Here is a 16,530-nt window from a genome sequence, read left to right as displayed (position 1 = left end):
AGATTTACTGCAGATAAACTGTTAAACTATCACTATTGAATAACAAATAACCAACCCTTATGCTGTGGCATTGTTATGAAGCAGGTTTGCCCAGTATTGAGACACAAAACCAATTTGTTCAAATTTAGGGAAAGATCCCGTTCTGGATTAAAGTAGGTAAGCACTTTGTCTAAGGTATGCTAAGAAAATACAGATTCATGCAAAAGTAAGAAGTGTGTATCAGTGCATTTATCTGCAAAGACTTACTCTCTGTCTGTATTTGATTATTTTCTCCTTCTTTTGTTTTGATCATGTTCAGTTTCTGGGCTACAACCTTTAAGTGGTGGGTGTGCAGCGTCTAGACAATAACAGGGTACAGGGTGAGACGACGCCATGAAAACGTAGCGACAAGGTAACATTGCTGTTTCTGTCTCTCTCTCTCCTCTTCTCCCTGTCTGTACCATGGATGCATAAAGAGCTAGACATACACACACTCACAAACACACTGCAGAGAAGAGAGGCCGCAGTGGTAAGGGAAAAGTGCACACTGTAGCTGCATTCACGTACAATCCTATTCTGCATAACCCAGAGGTCTTTGAGGTTTTTTGGATTCAGTTCTCGGTCAATTCAGCAACAATCTAAAAAATTCAATGAATCTGTGTTGTTGAGTTAAAAAGACTGAAATAGAATTTGCCCTCTACTAGAGAATCTGCATATCTACAATAAATATCTTCGATGTATTGTTTTAAGCTATAAAGTATATAGTCTGTCCTAAAATGGTATACCAGCAAAAATAACTGACTTTTGAATCTTCAACAAATGGAGACTGTGTGTGTACATGTGGTAAATGCAGGGGGGGCAGAATGTAAAGGTGGAGGAGGGCAGTGTAATAGAGTATTAAATCAGTGAGGATGGCTGGTCAGCTCTGATAACAACAGCTCTCCTACAGCAGATGTATCTGTCTCCTTGCTCTGCCTCATCCTTCCACAGCCACAGATGAATCTCAGGTCACTGTCAATGACACACACACACACACACACACACACACACACACACACACACACACACACACACACACACACACACACACACACACACACACACACACACACACACACACACACACACACACACACACACACACACACACACACACACACACACACACACACAAACACACAAACAAATGTGTATAGCTGAGGCCAAGCAGGGGTGAAGGGGACAGATCGTAAAGGCCAGTAGATATGACATCGTCCTCCCCGGCCGACTGATAGAGAATCTTGGAGATATAGATGGAGGATTGTCTGTGTTTTATTGCGTGAATTTTATCTGTAAGGTCATTGAATTGAACCTGCTGCTGCAGTATGTGCTGACTGAACAGACTCTGACCTCAAGACAATGCGTTAAGCCAGGCTTCATGAAAGTCTTAACCTTCCTTAGACCTGATGTCCCATCCATTGAGGTCCAGTCCATTCAGAATGTCTGAGGGTGTTTATCTGAGGATCTATTGCGCGAGCAGCCAATAAATCAACCCGTCGATTGACTGTAGCTTGTTGCAGCGTGATGTTCAAATACACACACAGAGCTGGACTTGCTTTCGCAGTTCATCTGCTACTGGACATTACAGCAGACATTAACAAACAGAGACAGGAAGAGAGAGGGTTTTTTGCTACATTAGCATGCAACACATGAACAAAAAATGTCAACACTTCAGCCCTGACAGAGACTTTGTGGATGACTCAGCTGGAAACTAATGCCCCAATTTATGCACATTCAAGAGACACTGTTTGTACGTCTGCTGAGGTGGAAAAATGAAGCAAGGATTGTGTGCTCAGTGCTCAGTGGCACCTCGACGAGAACAAACACCTGTCTGAACAGAGGGTGGAATCTGGAACATTTCAGTCTCGAAAATCCTCACGTAGATTATCAGGTTGTGATATTCAGTCAGTTGTGGAATGATAGGAAGATCAGTGTAGCCACTTAGGTCAATCTAACTTCAGCTTGGTGTTTCCCTACAGGTGCTTACCACAAGCTTAAATTTGATTTAACTTTAAGGTTTTACAGATACAGCAGAAATACAAACCAGAAATGGCCAAGAAAGCTCAAATTTAATTCCAGTGGTTTCTCAGTTCCCCTGTTTCTTCACTATTTGATGATAAATATGAGTTTTGAGTATCAAGGAATTTCTGAGTGCTGTACACTTGGCAGAGATTACATTTTCCTTTCAGTTATTCATGAGTGTGTTGTGTTCAGGGGTTAAAAGATAAATGAGCCTCTGAAGTGGTTGTTGTAATTTGCAAGTGATCTGCAACAGATGCATGCTCGTGGGTCCATCCAAACTGTGGCCTTACTGTTGGGTGCTGTCACTAGTGTTATCTCTGCCTAATCTTTGAGTCTTTAAAAATACCCTCTGTGCTTCTGTTGGGTAATAAGAATCAGATGTTTACTGAAGAGCTAAAACCGTTTCAATCTTCATTCTAGTTTGACTTAAATGTTTGGACATCGTGTTTTCCATGATTTTTCCTGTCTCACCTGTTGGCGAATAGAGTGTGATTCTGTCTGAATCTAGGCAAGTCCGGAGAAAACGATGCATTGTACCTTTGTGGGGGAGGTACAATGCATTATGGGAAGTGTAGTCTATGTGTTGTTTGGATTTATAGGGATTTCAGCGATTTAAATGAGCATTTGAGACAATGGGTGACAATCTTAACAAGGGGAGCAATATTGAAGTAGATAATGCTGTGTCATTTACGAAAAATGGTGATGAAAATTACTACTTTAAGGAAAAGGAAATAATTTTCAAACGTTTTTATCTCACGTCTCTATCGGCTTCAGCAGAGGAGGATTTTTTTTTTGTAAGCGTTGGAAACTCGGCTCTTCAGAAAACCCTCAGATTTTTGGTGGTTGTTTTCAAACAATGCTCAGGTTTTAGAGTGTGTACTTATTCAGTGCCTTGAGTCTTAATGGATTAATGCCAGCTGCACTGAGTTTGTGTTACCATGTCCCATTTATTTTCACGCTGTATTGATTGAAAATGTCTAAATGTTTATCCAAACCAAGCCCCCGGGTCCCGGTATATCCTGACAGGCTCAGGTCAGGTATACACAGTATATTTTCCATCAACTGTAAATGTGAACAGAGACGGATATACAGTATATATACATCACTTTTAACTCTGCCTTTAAAAAAACTGGTTTAATGTGTTTTCCTATTTTACACTTGACATGCTGATACATTTTTCTTTACAAGGTCATCATCCTGCGAGCCTAACTTCTTTATTAAAACAAGAGAGCTGCTGATGATCAATAGCCACCACACGTCTCCAATCTAATTCAAAATGACAAGAGAATGTGATAAAAAATATGGCCCATTCTGAACATCTCACCACATTCTAGCTCCTTTTTTCCAAGACAATTTTCTATTTCATGGCAACAGTTGTCTCTAATTTCTCCTGGGAGCCACAAGCTGCTGCTATCTCAGCTGTGTTTACTAATCTTCCCCCGACACCAATTTCTCAGCCCTACGAAGGTAATACTGGTCCAATGTAAATAGCTTTATCTCATTAACTCTTGTTATCCCCTCCACCTTGGCTACCCAATGTGATACATGGTTAGAAGTCAACAGAGGGGGATTAAGTCAAAGAGAAGTGGAAGAAAAAGAGAAAAACATTTCCTGTGCCAATTTCCGCAGCAGGGCTATCCACTTGGAATAAGACAGTGAAAATGTCGAGATGTACTTGACGAGGGAACACTCCTGTCCCTGGAAAACGACGCTAGCCACACAGGGGAGATGAGTAATACACTGCTTCCCATGTGGAGTTGGAGGATGAGCGGATAATAAATTAAAGTGAATTCATCTGCGGGTTTTCAGAGCTGATCGATCAGGTGTTGATGCCTCGGGTCTCTCAGGCCTTCTCCTCATGTGCAGATTACAGTACCTGCCTCCCTCCACCTGTGCTATACTGTTCCGCTGAAAGCCGCAGATTGCTGTAAATGCCAGGGCAGCAACTTTTAATTAAACCCGAAGGGAAAAGTATCAATTATCCCATCGTCTGCCATCAACTGGCTGGTGGCTGCAGGCAGATTCTCGCATGAATGCTGATGATGTGGAGGTGAAGGAGGAGCGGTTTAAGAGTTTAGGATTGAATTTGGGTTTTGTCAATTTTTTTGAATTTCTATTTGGAAAGACACCTGCGGGCAAGATGGTATTTCGGTGTCATGAATGGTAATCAGATGTAAACACCTTTTAAAAATAACAGCATTTATTCCTGTAGGAAGCTTTCGATCGTTTTGAAAGACTGCTCGAAATCCTGCTGTGTCCCATCTGACATTTTTCCATCTGTTTATCTCCACTCGTTTCTGTTTATATTTGCCAATGAACTGTCTCCTCTGCCATCAATTGTCATCACTTCTTTCTTTGAGGCTGCAAAGTTCTTTCGCCACCTCTTTTGTACAATTAATCCAAATCCATGTCTTTGTCATGGCTCAGTTGAATCCTCATCACCATATCATAGATTGATTGATCGGTTCATGTGAGGCTGGCACCTTAATCATGCAGCAAGTTTCCTCTGTAGAAGTCGTTCGTCAGAGACCCGCTGCTACCGCGGATATTTCTGCTGAGAAGCTGAAACAGCACTCCTCTCTTTGTCAGATCCCTGTAGGTATTTGTTAATGCAGAGATGGAGGAGCGCCTCATAAACTATGCATGCCATCTCCCTCTGGCAACCTCCAGTAGAGAGGATGATGGCAGGAAAATGCTGGTTTCCATTAGTCCTGTGAGGCTGGTTAACATAAAATTATCCTTGGGGTTGGCGGGAAGTAGGCAAAACTGGGGTGAGTGCTTCATTAAAGCTGATGCATAATGGACACTGGACATCTGCAAAGGGTGAATTACGCAGTCACACATTCCTGACGTCAGCCAGAGAGCGACAAACAAAAGCCTGTTTATTTCCCCAGATGTGAGGATCATTAAAAAAATAAACAGCTGCTGATATATTTAAAAGAAATTGCCTTTGGTCACATAAATTCATACTTTTCAGTGTTAGATTTGTATAAAACCAAAGTTTAGGTCAACTCTGTCCTTCAAAACTCTGCATGCATACAGATATATGACAACACCAAAAGGGGAAAGTCCATATAAGCAACACAAGTACAAGCCAAAAGAGGGAGGAGCACTCACCCTTCAGGAGGTCAGAGCCGGCATACGGTGAATTGTATGTGCGAAACAAGAGCCAGTCAAAGTCGTCATCTTCCCCCTGGGTGAAGTCACACAGACTGGGGTCAGAATCCTCTTCGAATGTACAGCCAGCAGCTGGGGACAAAAAGGAATAATTTAAACAACAGCCATGACAATCAACATTATTGGCCTTTGAGAAGACAGATTTAAAATCACATACAACTTTCATTTTGCTTATTCGTTCGCTTTATTTAGTTATTCCAAATTAACATTGCTAAATTGGTGACAAAAACTTAGGAACAGATATTACATTAATTATTAATTCTTTATCGAATATACCAGAGCTTTAGTTATTTTCATGATATGTGGGCTTTATTTTTGGGTGATATTTTCCTATGATGTAATACAAGAGAAAAATCTATCATATATCCAATATGTCTTCTTCCTACATTTAATGTTTGCTTGAACCACAAAACATTCTTAGCAGCCGACCACTATGAAATGTGCAATGCAGCTGCACACTTCTCTTCCCTTTAGAGCTGAAGCAGTGACCTGTGTTCGTTTCTGAGGTGAGCATGTTGTTGCACAACCTTTCACAAGTTCACCAAAGAAGATTATCAGCAACAACCACTATACTGAACCTCCAGTAATAGCTACAACAGTGCTCGGGTCAGTGCCTGTGACCATGAACCTGGTGCGAATGGTCAAATGAAGGCTGAACGGCAGCTCAGCACTGTCATGAGGGTTTGTGCACCTGGAATGTGTTGACGTGTGCAAGAATTCTCTCAAACCTGCGGCATGTCAAGCAATGAGCTGTAATTATTTGCAAATCGCACAAAAGAAAGCAAACCCTAGCGAAAGCATTAATTGTCCCTGTATCTGAGGAGAAATACCCCTCCCATAAAACATTCACAAACAAGACTACATATCCCAGAGCCCGTTCACAAAGGCATTCACAAATAGTAATAACATTTGGAGAGAGCAGGCACCCTGGGGAATCTAGTGATTATCATAATACCTCTCAACCTGCTATTCCATGCGCCAAAAAACTAATTTTTTTAAATTAGATTTAATAGCTCTGGCTTTAATGGCCCTTGGGTCCTGAATAATGTGCTTCAGTCGTTGCTCTCTACATCTGTTGCCATATTTCACATTAGTCCATGCAGGGAGAATTACAGTCAGTGGTGGGCAGTTGGAACAGCGCAGCCATAAGAACTGAGCCTGTGTCAGTAATAATTGAAGCAAGACAGCACGAGACTTGACATGCTAATGATAGGAATAACCACGAGCAGGTCCTGAAGGTTACCCCTGAGCTCCACAGCTTTATTGCTGCTCATTCTTTTCTCTAATCTCCCATTAAACAAATGCTCTCAACGTGACAAGCTGCAGAGAAAAAAACACAGCCGGCCTCGATGTAGTCAGTATTCATAATTCTCACTTTAATAAGGTGGCCACAGATTATAGTATTTTACAGGTTAGTGTGATTGTAGCAATGGTTTGTTATGATGCAGGTCAAATAAAATGGAGGACAAAAGAAGATAGATACCTTTCATATTTCATTTTGATCAATGAAAAAATGAGGCCTGGGTTTTGTTACCACTACAAAAACAATAAAGTGAAAAAAATACACCGGAGCTTTTATGACATGTTCTGACGTCTAAAATTTGCGTGAACAAAATACAATGAAAAAGGAAAATAAATTTCTTATTTATATGAATAAATATTGGATTTAATACATCAAAATGGGGCAACCTGGTCAGCTCAAGTTTAATGTGCTATTACATGAACCCGTCATTCCCAGTTTGCCTCCGACCTGTTCTGTAACCTTCTTATCGTCATCTTTCTAACTTGTGTTAATTAGCACCATACACTAAGTAAAAGTGAGGAAATGGCATTACCTCTAAATGATAAACGGGCTGTATCTACAAGATGTTTCTTCTGTCTTATTGACCAATCAAAGGGCTTTACTATACAAGTCCAACTCATCCATTCATACAAATATTTATACAGCACTTCTATATGCAACACATTTTCTATCAAAACTTTTAACCTATCGGCAGAGCCGCAGCAGTTTGAGATCTGAATCTTGCTCAAGGACACTTCTTCGAGTCATGGATCAAACCAATAAACTACTGGTTAATGGAAGACCCTCTCAACCCCCTTTGCTGCTTTACTGACCTGTATTCACTTATAAGACAAAGTATTGGACAAATAAAAAATTTTGATGAGAAGATTTCATAATTCATCCTGAGTGGACATGAACGTCTGAGGTAAAATGACAAGCTGTCGAATAGATAAAGAAATTTCACTAAAAAACTAAAAACATCAACCTGCTGGTTCACGAGAGAAAATCATTGAAATTTAGGCAGTTGTCTGGGCGTTTATGTTATTATGTGTGACCTTTTTACATTGTTTATTCTGCTGGTTGCTACAGGCCCATTTAAATTAGCACTCACAAGCCGTATCAAGGTTCAACACAGACCCACTGTCTCATATCAATGTCAATCCTCCTCCTGCTCTTCGGATTAAAAGATTATCGTCGGTCCAGGGTGTTGATCTGACTTCAGATGCTGATGCACAAACACACTCAGAGTGTCCTTGCCTACAGCCACTATATTGCATCTTATTTACACCTGAAGGGAAAGTATGATAAGACTGGAGTGCATCTAACATCATGTTAGATCAGTCCATTGGGTGCCAACCAGTGGGGGGGAGGGGAGAGTGGTGCTTCTCCCTCTAGGTTTGATTTATTGCCCCGTGCTGGGCTGTTACAGCACAGATCTGCTGTTGAGGGCCAGGGGTTAATTGTCCCACACTGGTGTCTATTTCTAATAGAACAGCCAGAGATATGGGACCTGACACATCCAAATGCTGCCACTTTACTATTCCCTGTTGCTTTGCTAAATGAAGCCTGCAGACTCCTCCCTATACAAAAGTCCCATCATGCAGAAGAGGGAATCCTGGATCCGAGGCCGGCATTACCCGGGAATGTCATCTCCTTAGAGCGCACCGGGACACATCCAGCTCATTTATCATAACCCCCCCTCCTCTGCTCCAGAGGACCAATGAGTGTGAGGTGTGCCAGCGGCCATTTTTTACCTGAATAATTACAGTGTAATTTAGTGCAGTGTCCGGTGCAAAGTCATACACTGCCAAGATCCTGTGGCTTGGGTTAAGACGTGTCTCAATTTGCTCTGTTTTTCATGCTACCTGATATAAATCAACCTCTTTTAAATATATAGCTTTATTCCTTCATAGCATTTTTCAATTCTACTGTAAACCTAGTTACTTATCACTACTTTATTTCCAGAGACATTATTTCTTTAGATGATACAAAAAAAATGCAAAACACAGTCAATATAGCTGAAATGCTTGTGAGGCCGCTGCGGCTTTCAGTTTTCGTCACAATCAAACAGTCTTATCCCAGTACGAGCCAGGCTTTCAAGCATTTGTTTAAAGGTAAATCTACAGCAGGAACATGCTGCGTCACGTCTTGGGAGCCAAATGGAGAAACTAGATGAATCTGTATTTCACAAACAAGCCAGGAAGCATCGTTTCAAGGACATAAAACATGCTGAGGCAGCTCAGCACAGTCAAATCCACCTGCTGTGGTGTCCTGCATGAGAGTGGAAAACATAAGAGTGAACAAAACAGGCCGAACTACAATGATTTACGGACTTAAGAGAAAAGGATTTTTGTCACTTTGCTCAACACTAATCTCAGTGTTGACTGTGAATTTAAACTTAATCCTGAGAACACCAACACAGAGCACCTTATAAATAAATGAATACATAGCCTCTCTGACTTTTAGCAAACTAAATTAACTCCAGATTTGCACTGGGGAGCTGATGAGCCACGCTCCGTCAGAATATGGATGCCGTGGCTCCGCTCTGATTTCATAAGGACATAAAAAAGGTGGCAACTTGTTTTGCATGCTCTCCAGTTTTCTGCAAATTCATAGTAATACCCAAAAATGTGTCGGAGTTTCATTTGTTGTAGTTAATCAAGACAGAGTCCCTCTCTGCTCATATCGGTAGTGCGCGTCTCATGTAGCCCTTCACATTTGATTTGGTTTTCCCTCCTCTGTTTACTTGTATAATCCTCTGCCTTGCCATCTAATTAGAGTGTCAGCTATGCACAGTGAATATTACCAGAGTTTCTGTTTATCCGGTTATTTGCATATGTTTTAAGCATAAGGACGCTAGGACTAAGCTTATTTGAGGTGCAACTTTTCTGACAACTTTCCACTTGAATAAATTCAACACACCAAAACAGGAAGAAGATGGAGACTAAGAAGTAGTTCGCTCCTGCCCCATAGTGTCACCAACTGTTATGGTGTTTTTGATTTTTATCTCAGAAAAGGACATTATGTTTTCATCCAAATCTGTTTATTTTTTTATGGTTGTTTGGTTGGTTGGTTGTTTGGTTGGTTGGTTGGTTGGTTGATTGGTTGATTGGTTGGTTTATTTATGAGCAGGATTGCGCAGAAACTAGTAAACGGATTTCCACCAAACTGGATGGATTGAGTGGGACTGGGACAGATAATGGATTTTATCACTTTTTTTTACTACGTTTAATATCAAATGAACAATTTAAGCTATCAGACCAGTTACCTTTATATTTATACTACTACTATGAGAAATACAGAATCATGTGCAGGATTGTTCAGCCTTGGCAAAAGTCTGTGATCTACTGAGCGCCATTCTAGTTTAAATTCAAGTATCAACGTGAAACTTAAAACCTACATGACTTTTCAAATATTTCAAAGCCAAATAAGGTTTGTTTATCTAATACAGAAAGCTGTTGTTTGATATGAAACCCTGCAGTTAATCTCTGTAATGGCCGCTAAAGAGGCAGCTGTGTCCATAACAAAGCAGTCCATTCACCATTTCCTAAAAGATTCACTGCAGCGAGTGAACAGAATAAAACAGCAGAGTCCCACACCACAGAGAGGTACTTGTACAGACTGCAAACTGCTAAAACTATCTGAGAACCAAACCAGGGTGAGCTTTTGACCTTTGACCAACAAAGTCAAATAAGTTAATCCTTGAGTTCAGGTGAAGGGTTCTGCCAAATTTAAAATAATTCCACAAGAGGTTCCTACATATTGTGCTCCTGAGTACGGGACAGAAGAACGGACAGACAGAAGGACGGACAACAAGAAACAATAATCCCTCTGGCCTCAGCTGTTGCTGTTTTGCCCAAAAATGTCAAGACATATGAGAAAGTGAATAAGAGTTTCTTAAAATATAAAAATATTATTTTCGATACAAATTATATTAGGTTTGCCCTTCTTGAAATTGCTATAGGATTTTTTGTTAAGAGCCTGCGTTTGGCATCGTATAAAATAAGTTAACATCCCCTCAGAAGAAAATAAAACGTCAGATTAAGATTAAGATGCATTTATTAGTCCCAAACACATGCAGAGACATGCACAGAAACACTCATGCAGGTAGGGAAATTTAACCTCTGCTTTTGACCCATCTGGTGCAGGACACACAGAGCAGTGAGCGACTATGTACGGCGCCGGGGGATCAGATGTTGGGGGAGTAAGGTGCCTTGCTCAGGGGCACTAGACAGGGTAGGGAGAATCCTCTTGGATTTTTGGACAGATCAATCCAGGTTCGTCTTTTTGTTGTCTCTCCGTGGAGTCGAACCAGAGACGAACCAGAGACCTTTTCTGCCCATAGTCCAAGTTTCTGCCACTAGTCCACCGCCTCTCCTAAGATAAGAGCGCAGAAGCAGAAGTGATGAGCACACACAGCTGGGTACTTGTGTGGCCCTGGAGTTGAAATCCTCCAGTCCTCAGTGACTGACACTGATCAAAACCAACTGAAAACGCAGCCAATTTCCAGACACAGACCAAAACACTTTTAAAGCCTAGCCCCTCATTTATAACAAAAGCAGTAAAAAAAAGTGATGCGTGGGCTCTGATACACCATTCCCAACCTTTGCTTTAATGTCAACCCCGAGCCTCTGCCCTTAATTATCTGCCAGTCAACGATGGATAATGAAGTCCAGAACCTGTGATGTCACCTGGGAAATACGGTGATGATGAGGCATGGATGCTTGTCAGATCATCATCAACAAATGGGAAGACAACCATGCTAGGACAAACTCCCATAACTGAGAGTCTAAAGAGTGTGAGGTGACTGAGTGTCTGGCTGGAGGGGATCCAGGTGGGAATAGGTGAGTAATACTGGAGGCAGTTAGGAAGAGGTGAGTGCTCCATTTGCATTTCAGCGCGTGTGGCCCGATGCATCAGCAGGAGATGGGTATATTTATTCTCTCCAGAGTTTCTCCTCCCCAGCACTCCCCTGGCTGCCTCTCAAAGCCATCCATCCCTGCACCTGAATACGCAATGAAATCATCTCTCTGCCTCCCCAGGCATTAATAACTCAACCCTGGTGGCTGGATGGGCCCGGTCACAGACACAGGGCCAGCAAACAGATTGAGATAAGAAAGGATTGAAGATGGTACGAAACAAGTGCGGAGCTTCAGGGTAGACCGGGGACTCTATGAAAATAATTTGCACCCACCCCATCCGCCAATATATTGAATAACCGACACAAATAGCAAATATTGACTGGTTAAATTAGTCAGGCAAATATATACTGTATATTGGTATCAAATAAAGTTATATTTAGATGGACAATATGAGAGCTTCCTAAAACTAAAGCCAAATCATTGGGATTGCCCCCTGGTGGCCACGTCAGATACATTTTTCTCAAGGACGCTTTCTGTCATATAAGCAAGAGAAATGAACTAAACTAAAGAAGTTCACATAGTTTGTCTGGTGTGTTTGATTGAGTGCTGGCACACACTGACCAACACAAACTCATGCACGCACTCAGTTAAATCTGGGCGTGTTTGTAAAGTTAGACGGCTGTTCCTTTTGTGGCAAGCCTTCATTTGTTAGTCAATTATAACTGAGCACACGATAAAATGTTAGACTGACTCCATGAATAGTTTAACCATGCAGAGAATATTACGCAGCAGTCAGTCAAACCTATAGCTCAGAATTATACAGATTGATGGATAAGGTAGGTTGTGATTAGCGTGACATTCATTCTGAGGGAAAGTCACGGTGCAGACAGAGGTCAGGCTCATCGGACAGGCACGGCTATGAAAACATAATTTTCCTACAGCAGGCTGTGGACAGTTTAACAGGTAGTGTAACAGGTTCTTCACAGATAAAACAAAAAAATGCCTGAGAAGACAGAAGAAAAGGATGTTTGGCTGCTTTAATCTTTACAAAGTTAGAAACAATAATTTTAATCCACGGTGCCTTTCAAAGGCTGCAAGCTGCTACCTGCAACTTTTAAGGTGAAAGGTGTTTTACTTTCATGGGTTGACATTATGAATCACTCAATACACCTTAAATGTCAATATGACAACTTTGACCATTTTATTAGATTTTTTTTATTAGATCTCTTGTATGACATACGCTTTGGAGATGATTGCATCTTGAAACGCTAGTGAATGACTTTTATTGTTTTCTCATTGAAATTCATGATCTGCACATGATTAATTTCCTATCTTTGGAAGAAAAAAAATACCACAGTAACATTTACAAGCTTCAAAATAGTTGTTTATGATGAGTGGTTTTTTTGAATACCTGTTTCGTCTATGATACCTATATTATTGTAGCTCAAAAGGGACATTTTAAATAAAATAAATTCTCACTCTAAAGCCTTTTCTGACCTCCCTCCCCTGATCTAAGGACAACAACCCTACAATTGAATGAAGTAAAGTTACACAGATAGTTTAAATATTGTGCAATATATATTTTTGTCTCTGCAATTTATTTCACTGTATATAATATCACATTGTTTATATTCTGTATATTACACTGTACATAAGTTTCATTCCATTTATATTTCCTTGTGTTACATTGTTTTTTGTATACTACCTACAATTACTTTACTGATGTCCATTTTTTGACTGTCAGCTTTGATGCTGTAACACGACAAATTTCCCCATTTCAGGACTAACAAAGGATTATTTCATCTTAATTTAAGATGATCTTTGGTTCCTTCATTTGGTTGATTAAAGTTATTAATCATATGGAGTACAAATACCTTGTAAAGAAACAAATCGAACTTCTTTGCTGACTTCTCTTTCCTCCGCAGAGTCTCATTCTCGTGCCAACAATTCAACTGAACAAGGTTAAGTTGCACATGAGCTCAAAAACTTTTTCCCCATTTCCTCTTCTGAGGATGAAAAATGACAAACGTTCCTATAGCTGCATTCACGCTGAATCCTGAGATATCAGTCGGCTGCAGTGTATTGTGGAATTAATTTTTCCTTTACTTTTGCAGTCCGGGACAATATTTCACTCTCAGTGCTGGGTTGAAGATAAAAGTATCTCAGATGTCAGTAGAATAGGAGTGAAAAATATTGCTATTTCAACAGAAGCCTTTTCTGTACTATTCTGAGGAAACACAAAAGAAAAACAAGGACGCTAAGACAAAAGCAATCTGACTTTGTTGTCTCCTGTTTCTGTTTCTCCTTCGACGAGAAAAAAAAAAAGGAAAGAAAACATCAATTATTCCACTTCCCATTTCCTGTGGGTTTAGGGTAGGGGGTAGGGGAAATCTCAGTTTGCACTGCTGATAAGGAGTTTTAATTATAGTTCTATTTTTTCTCGCAAAATGTTGGTCTATTTTCAGCAGGCATCTGTTCTCTGGCAGGTAGAGTTGCTGGGCCATTCATCCCCACTTTGCATTTCCCCCCCACTACCACAGAAATGAATAACACGTGGGACACAGGTGGATCACGACAGCAGATCTGAATTGAAAGGCTTGCTCAAGAAATCAAGTTTAATTAGCAGCAGAAAATCTCTCGTGACTGGTGACTCGCTATTTAACATCTGTTTCATTTGAGGATGTGGGGAGAGCTCGTGAAGGAGCTAATTTGTAAATCAAGTTTGAAAGCAACGGAACAAAAAGCCACAGTGTGTCTGGATGATATGAAGGAGGTTCTTGACATAATGATGAAGCATAAGTCGAATTTCACCCGCCTCCAGTGAGGGACTGAAACTCAGATGCAACAGAGTTAGGGTGCTTGTAAAATGTCAAAAGGGGAAAATTCAAGGTCTCATCAACTGAAACTGAAAAGGTTTTTTAATTCCCTTCATCATCTTTAATCCAACTTCCGAATACAATTTATTTTTGACTCATAAATCTTATGAAGCAAATTTTCCAGTTGGATTTCGTCAACAGCTATTTTGGACCCTGACTGTGATGCATCATATTTAAAAAGCAGAATTTGAAATCAGACTCTAACACATCAATGTCATTTATTGCGCATGTTTCCGATGTGATCGACCAAATTGTATTTTATTTAATCTGATTAGTAAAGTTGAGTTGTTTCTCAAATGAGCAAAGTGAATTTTGGAGTTTGATGCAAAATAAAACATGAAGTCATGCCCCAGTTTTATCTCTTATTAAAAAAAGGGGATACATATTACACTGATACACACCCAATTCATCAAGTAATGGACGTGTTTACTACATTCTCATCCAATCACAATGATTCATTAATCCCATCATTATGAATGATTTCATTAGTACATACTCTACACCATTATGTAATTCAAATGGGTTTAAGAGATGATTATGATGTGTCAAACAAAACGCATATTTAACTGTGAATACATTGGTCACAAGCATCACTGGGCCCAGGAAAAGACACTGGAATATGTGCGCAAGTGAAAAATGATAAACTAAGCTGACCTAAATATTTGTTGTACCGCCAAAGTAAATATTTGATTCATTCAGTGCCTTAAAGACAACACTTCGATTTCTTTCAAACCGCCTCCATCGCCAGAGTTTGTCCGGTGATAACCATCGAACGAGCAACGAGATGACTCAAGGGTTTGTTTAAAGGTCACGGGCAACACTTCTGGATTTAATGCCCACAATGACTGCTTGTAAACAAACGATCTCCCACACAAACATGAGCTGCACACTCTTATTTAGTACCCCGACTGACCTCAGCCACTCGCATGCAACCCCTGACGGGCTGAACTCCATTTGACTGTGCATCCAAATCAAACTGCCTGTAGCGTCTTGAATCGCTGGGGAAAACAACACAAGGCACAAAAAAGCCTTGTGTCTATCAAGTCGGCTAAAGCACATACCCCGTAGCTGCCTCACCCCTCTGCTGCCTGTCAATTCCACTAACGCAAAGGCAGCCAATTGCTGTCTCCAAAACCTGTAGCCTTTCAAATTCCGGTAACCCACATATAGGATCACATGAAGGGAGGTGAGTGGGAGAGGAGCATTACAGTGAGTATTTTAACTTCTCTCTGTCTCTTTCCTCCTTCTCCCTCAACCCATTGTTCCCGTTGTGCACAAGACGTAACGCACTCTTTCTTTCTCTCCTTCTTTCAGCATTTGGCATCAATGGAGACAAAGGGCAGATCATTTTACCCTTTTGAATGGTAAAATGTTATTCTGCCAAGGATCTTCAAAGAGCTCCGATGTTTTGCTTCAGCCCAATCTTTTCCCAAAGGCCAGGGAAGTCAAACTGTCACAGGAAGATTTCACATCAAAACAAATCCCACCACAAAAACTCATCAACCATTTGAATTAGGTCTCTCTACCTTTAAGGGTTGCATCTGCAGCTCCGACTACTAATCAAAGTGAAGAGCAACATAACCTGTGAAAGGTTTAGCCCGGCCTGTTTTAACCCACCGCTAAGCTAGTCTAATGCTAAGTGACGGAGCAGCCACCCCTGTTCGACTCCAACATTGAAGCAAGAAATCTGCATGACAGCAAATGTCACAAACATCAAATACAGCGTGGACTGTAGAGTCCAAAAACATGCAGCTGATTAATTAGACTGCCTGTGTATGTGATGCAAAAAGCCAATTCATTATTTTGCCCTTGACGTTACAGCCGTGGAAATTCATGTGTAAAGTGGATGTGATGCAATTACAGGGCCACCAAGATGAAACATAGAGTTAATTTGAATAAAAATGGGGATTTCTCTGGTTTTACACATTTTTACAAACATTTTGGATCTATAAATACACATGTAATCAAAGTATATAACAGCAGTATAGACCTTTAAATGAAGCCCTGCTACATTTATCTTCAGGTCATAGGAAAGGAAAGGAAAGGAAAGGAAGGTGAAAAAAGAAAAGGAACATATGGGCTGATGTTGAGGAAATAAGCATCAGTTCCTGTAAAAGTAGACAAGCTGGTGCTCCAGATGGATCTGTACACTCAGTGACTATCCTGTGAGGCAACTTCGAAAAAACAATCTGGAGGACAACGTCAACAAGCGCAGCCCTGGAAATAAATGAATAAAAAAGCAGAACAACTAAATGCTAAGGGGGACAAAACAGTTCAACTCAGCTGAAGGGGC

The 16,530-nt window shown here is 40.6% G+C and overlaps 1 protein-coding gene across 1 annotated transcript in view; it reads right to left on the bottom strand.

Moving 5' to 3' along the window:
* The window catches only part of ptprub (protein tyrosine phosphatase receptor type Ub), a 159,351-nt gene that overhangs the window by 108,680 nt on the left and 34,141 nt on the right, over window positions 1–16,530 (bottom strand). The window contains exon 2 of the mRNA XM_053433043.1: window positions 5,158–5,289. Coding sequence (XP_053289018.1) covers window positions 5,158–5,289 — 132 coding nt within the window. The remainder of the gene's footprint in view (window positions 1–5,157; window positions 5,290–16,530) is intronic.

Source organism: Pleuronectes platessa, chromosome 10 (assembly GCF_947347685.1).
Source record: "Pleuronectes platessa chromosome 10, fPlePla1.1, whole genome shotgun sequence".
NCBI classification, from domain to species: Eukaryota; Metazoa; Chordata; class Actinopteri; order Pleuronectiformes; family Pleuronectidae; genus Pleuronectes; species Pleuronectes platessa.
Note: the sequence above shows the minus strand (reverse complement) of the source record. Positions and strands in the feature narration are given on the sequence as shown.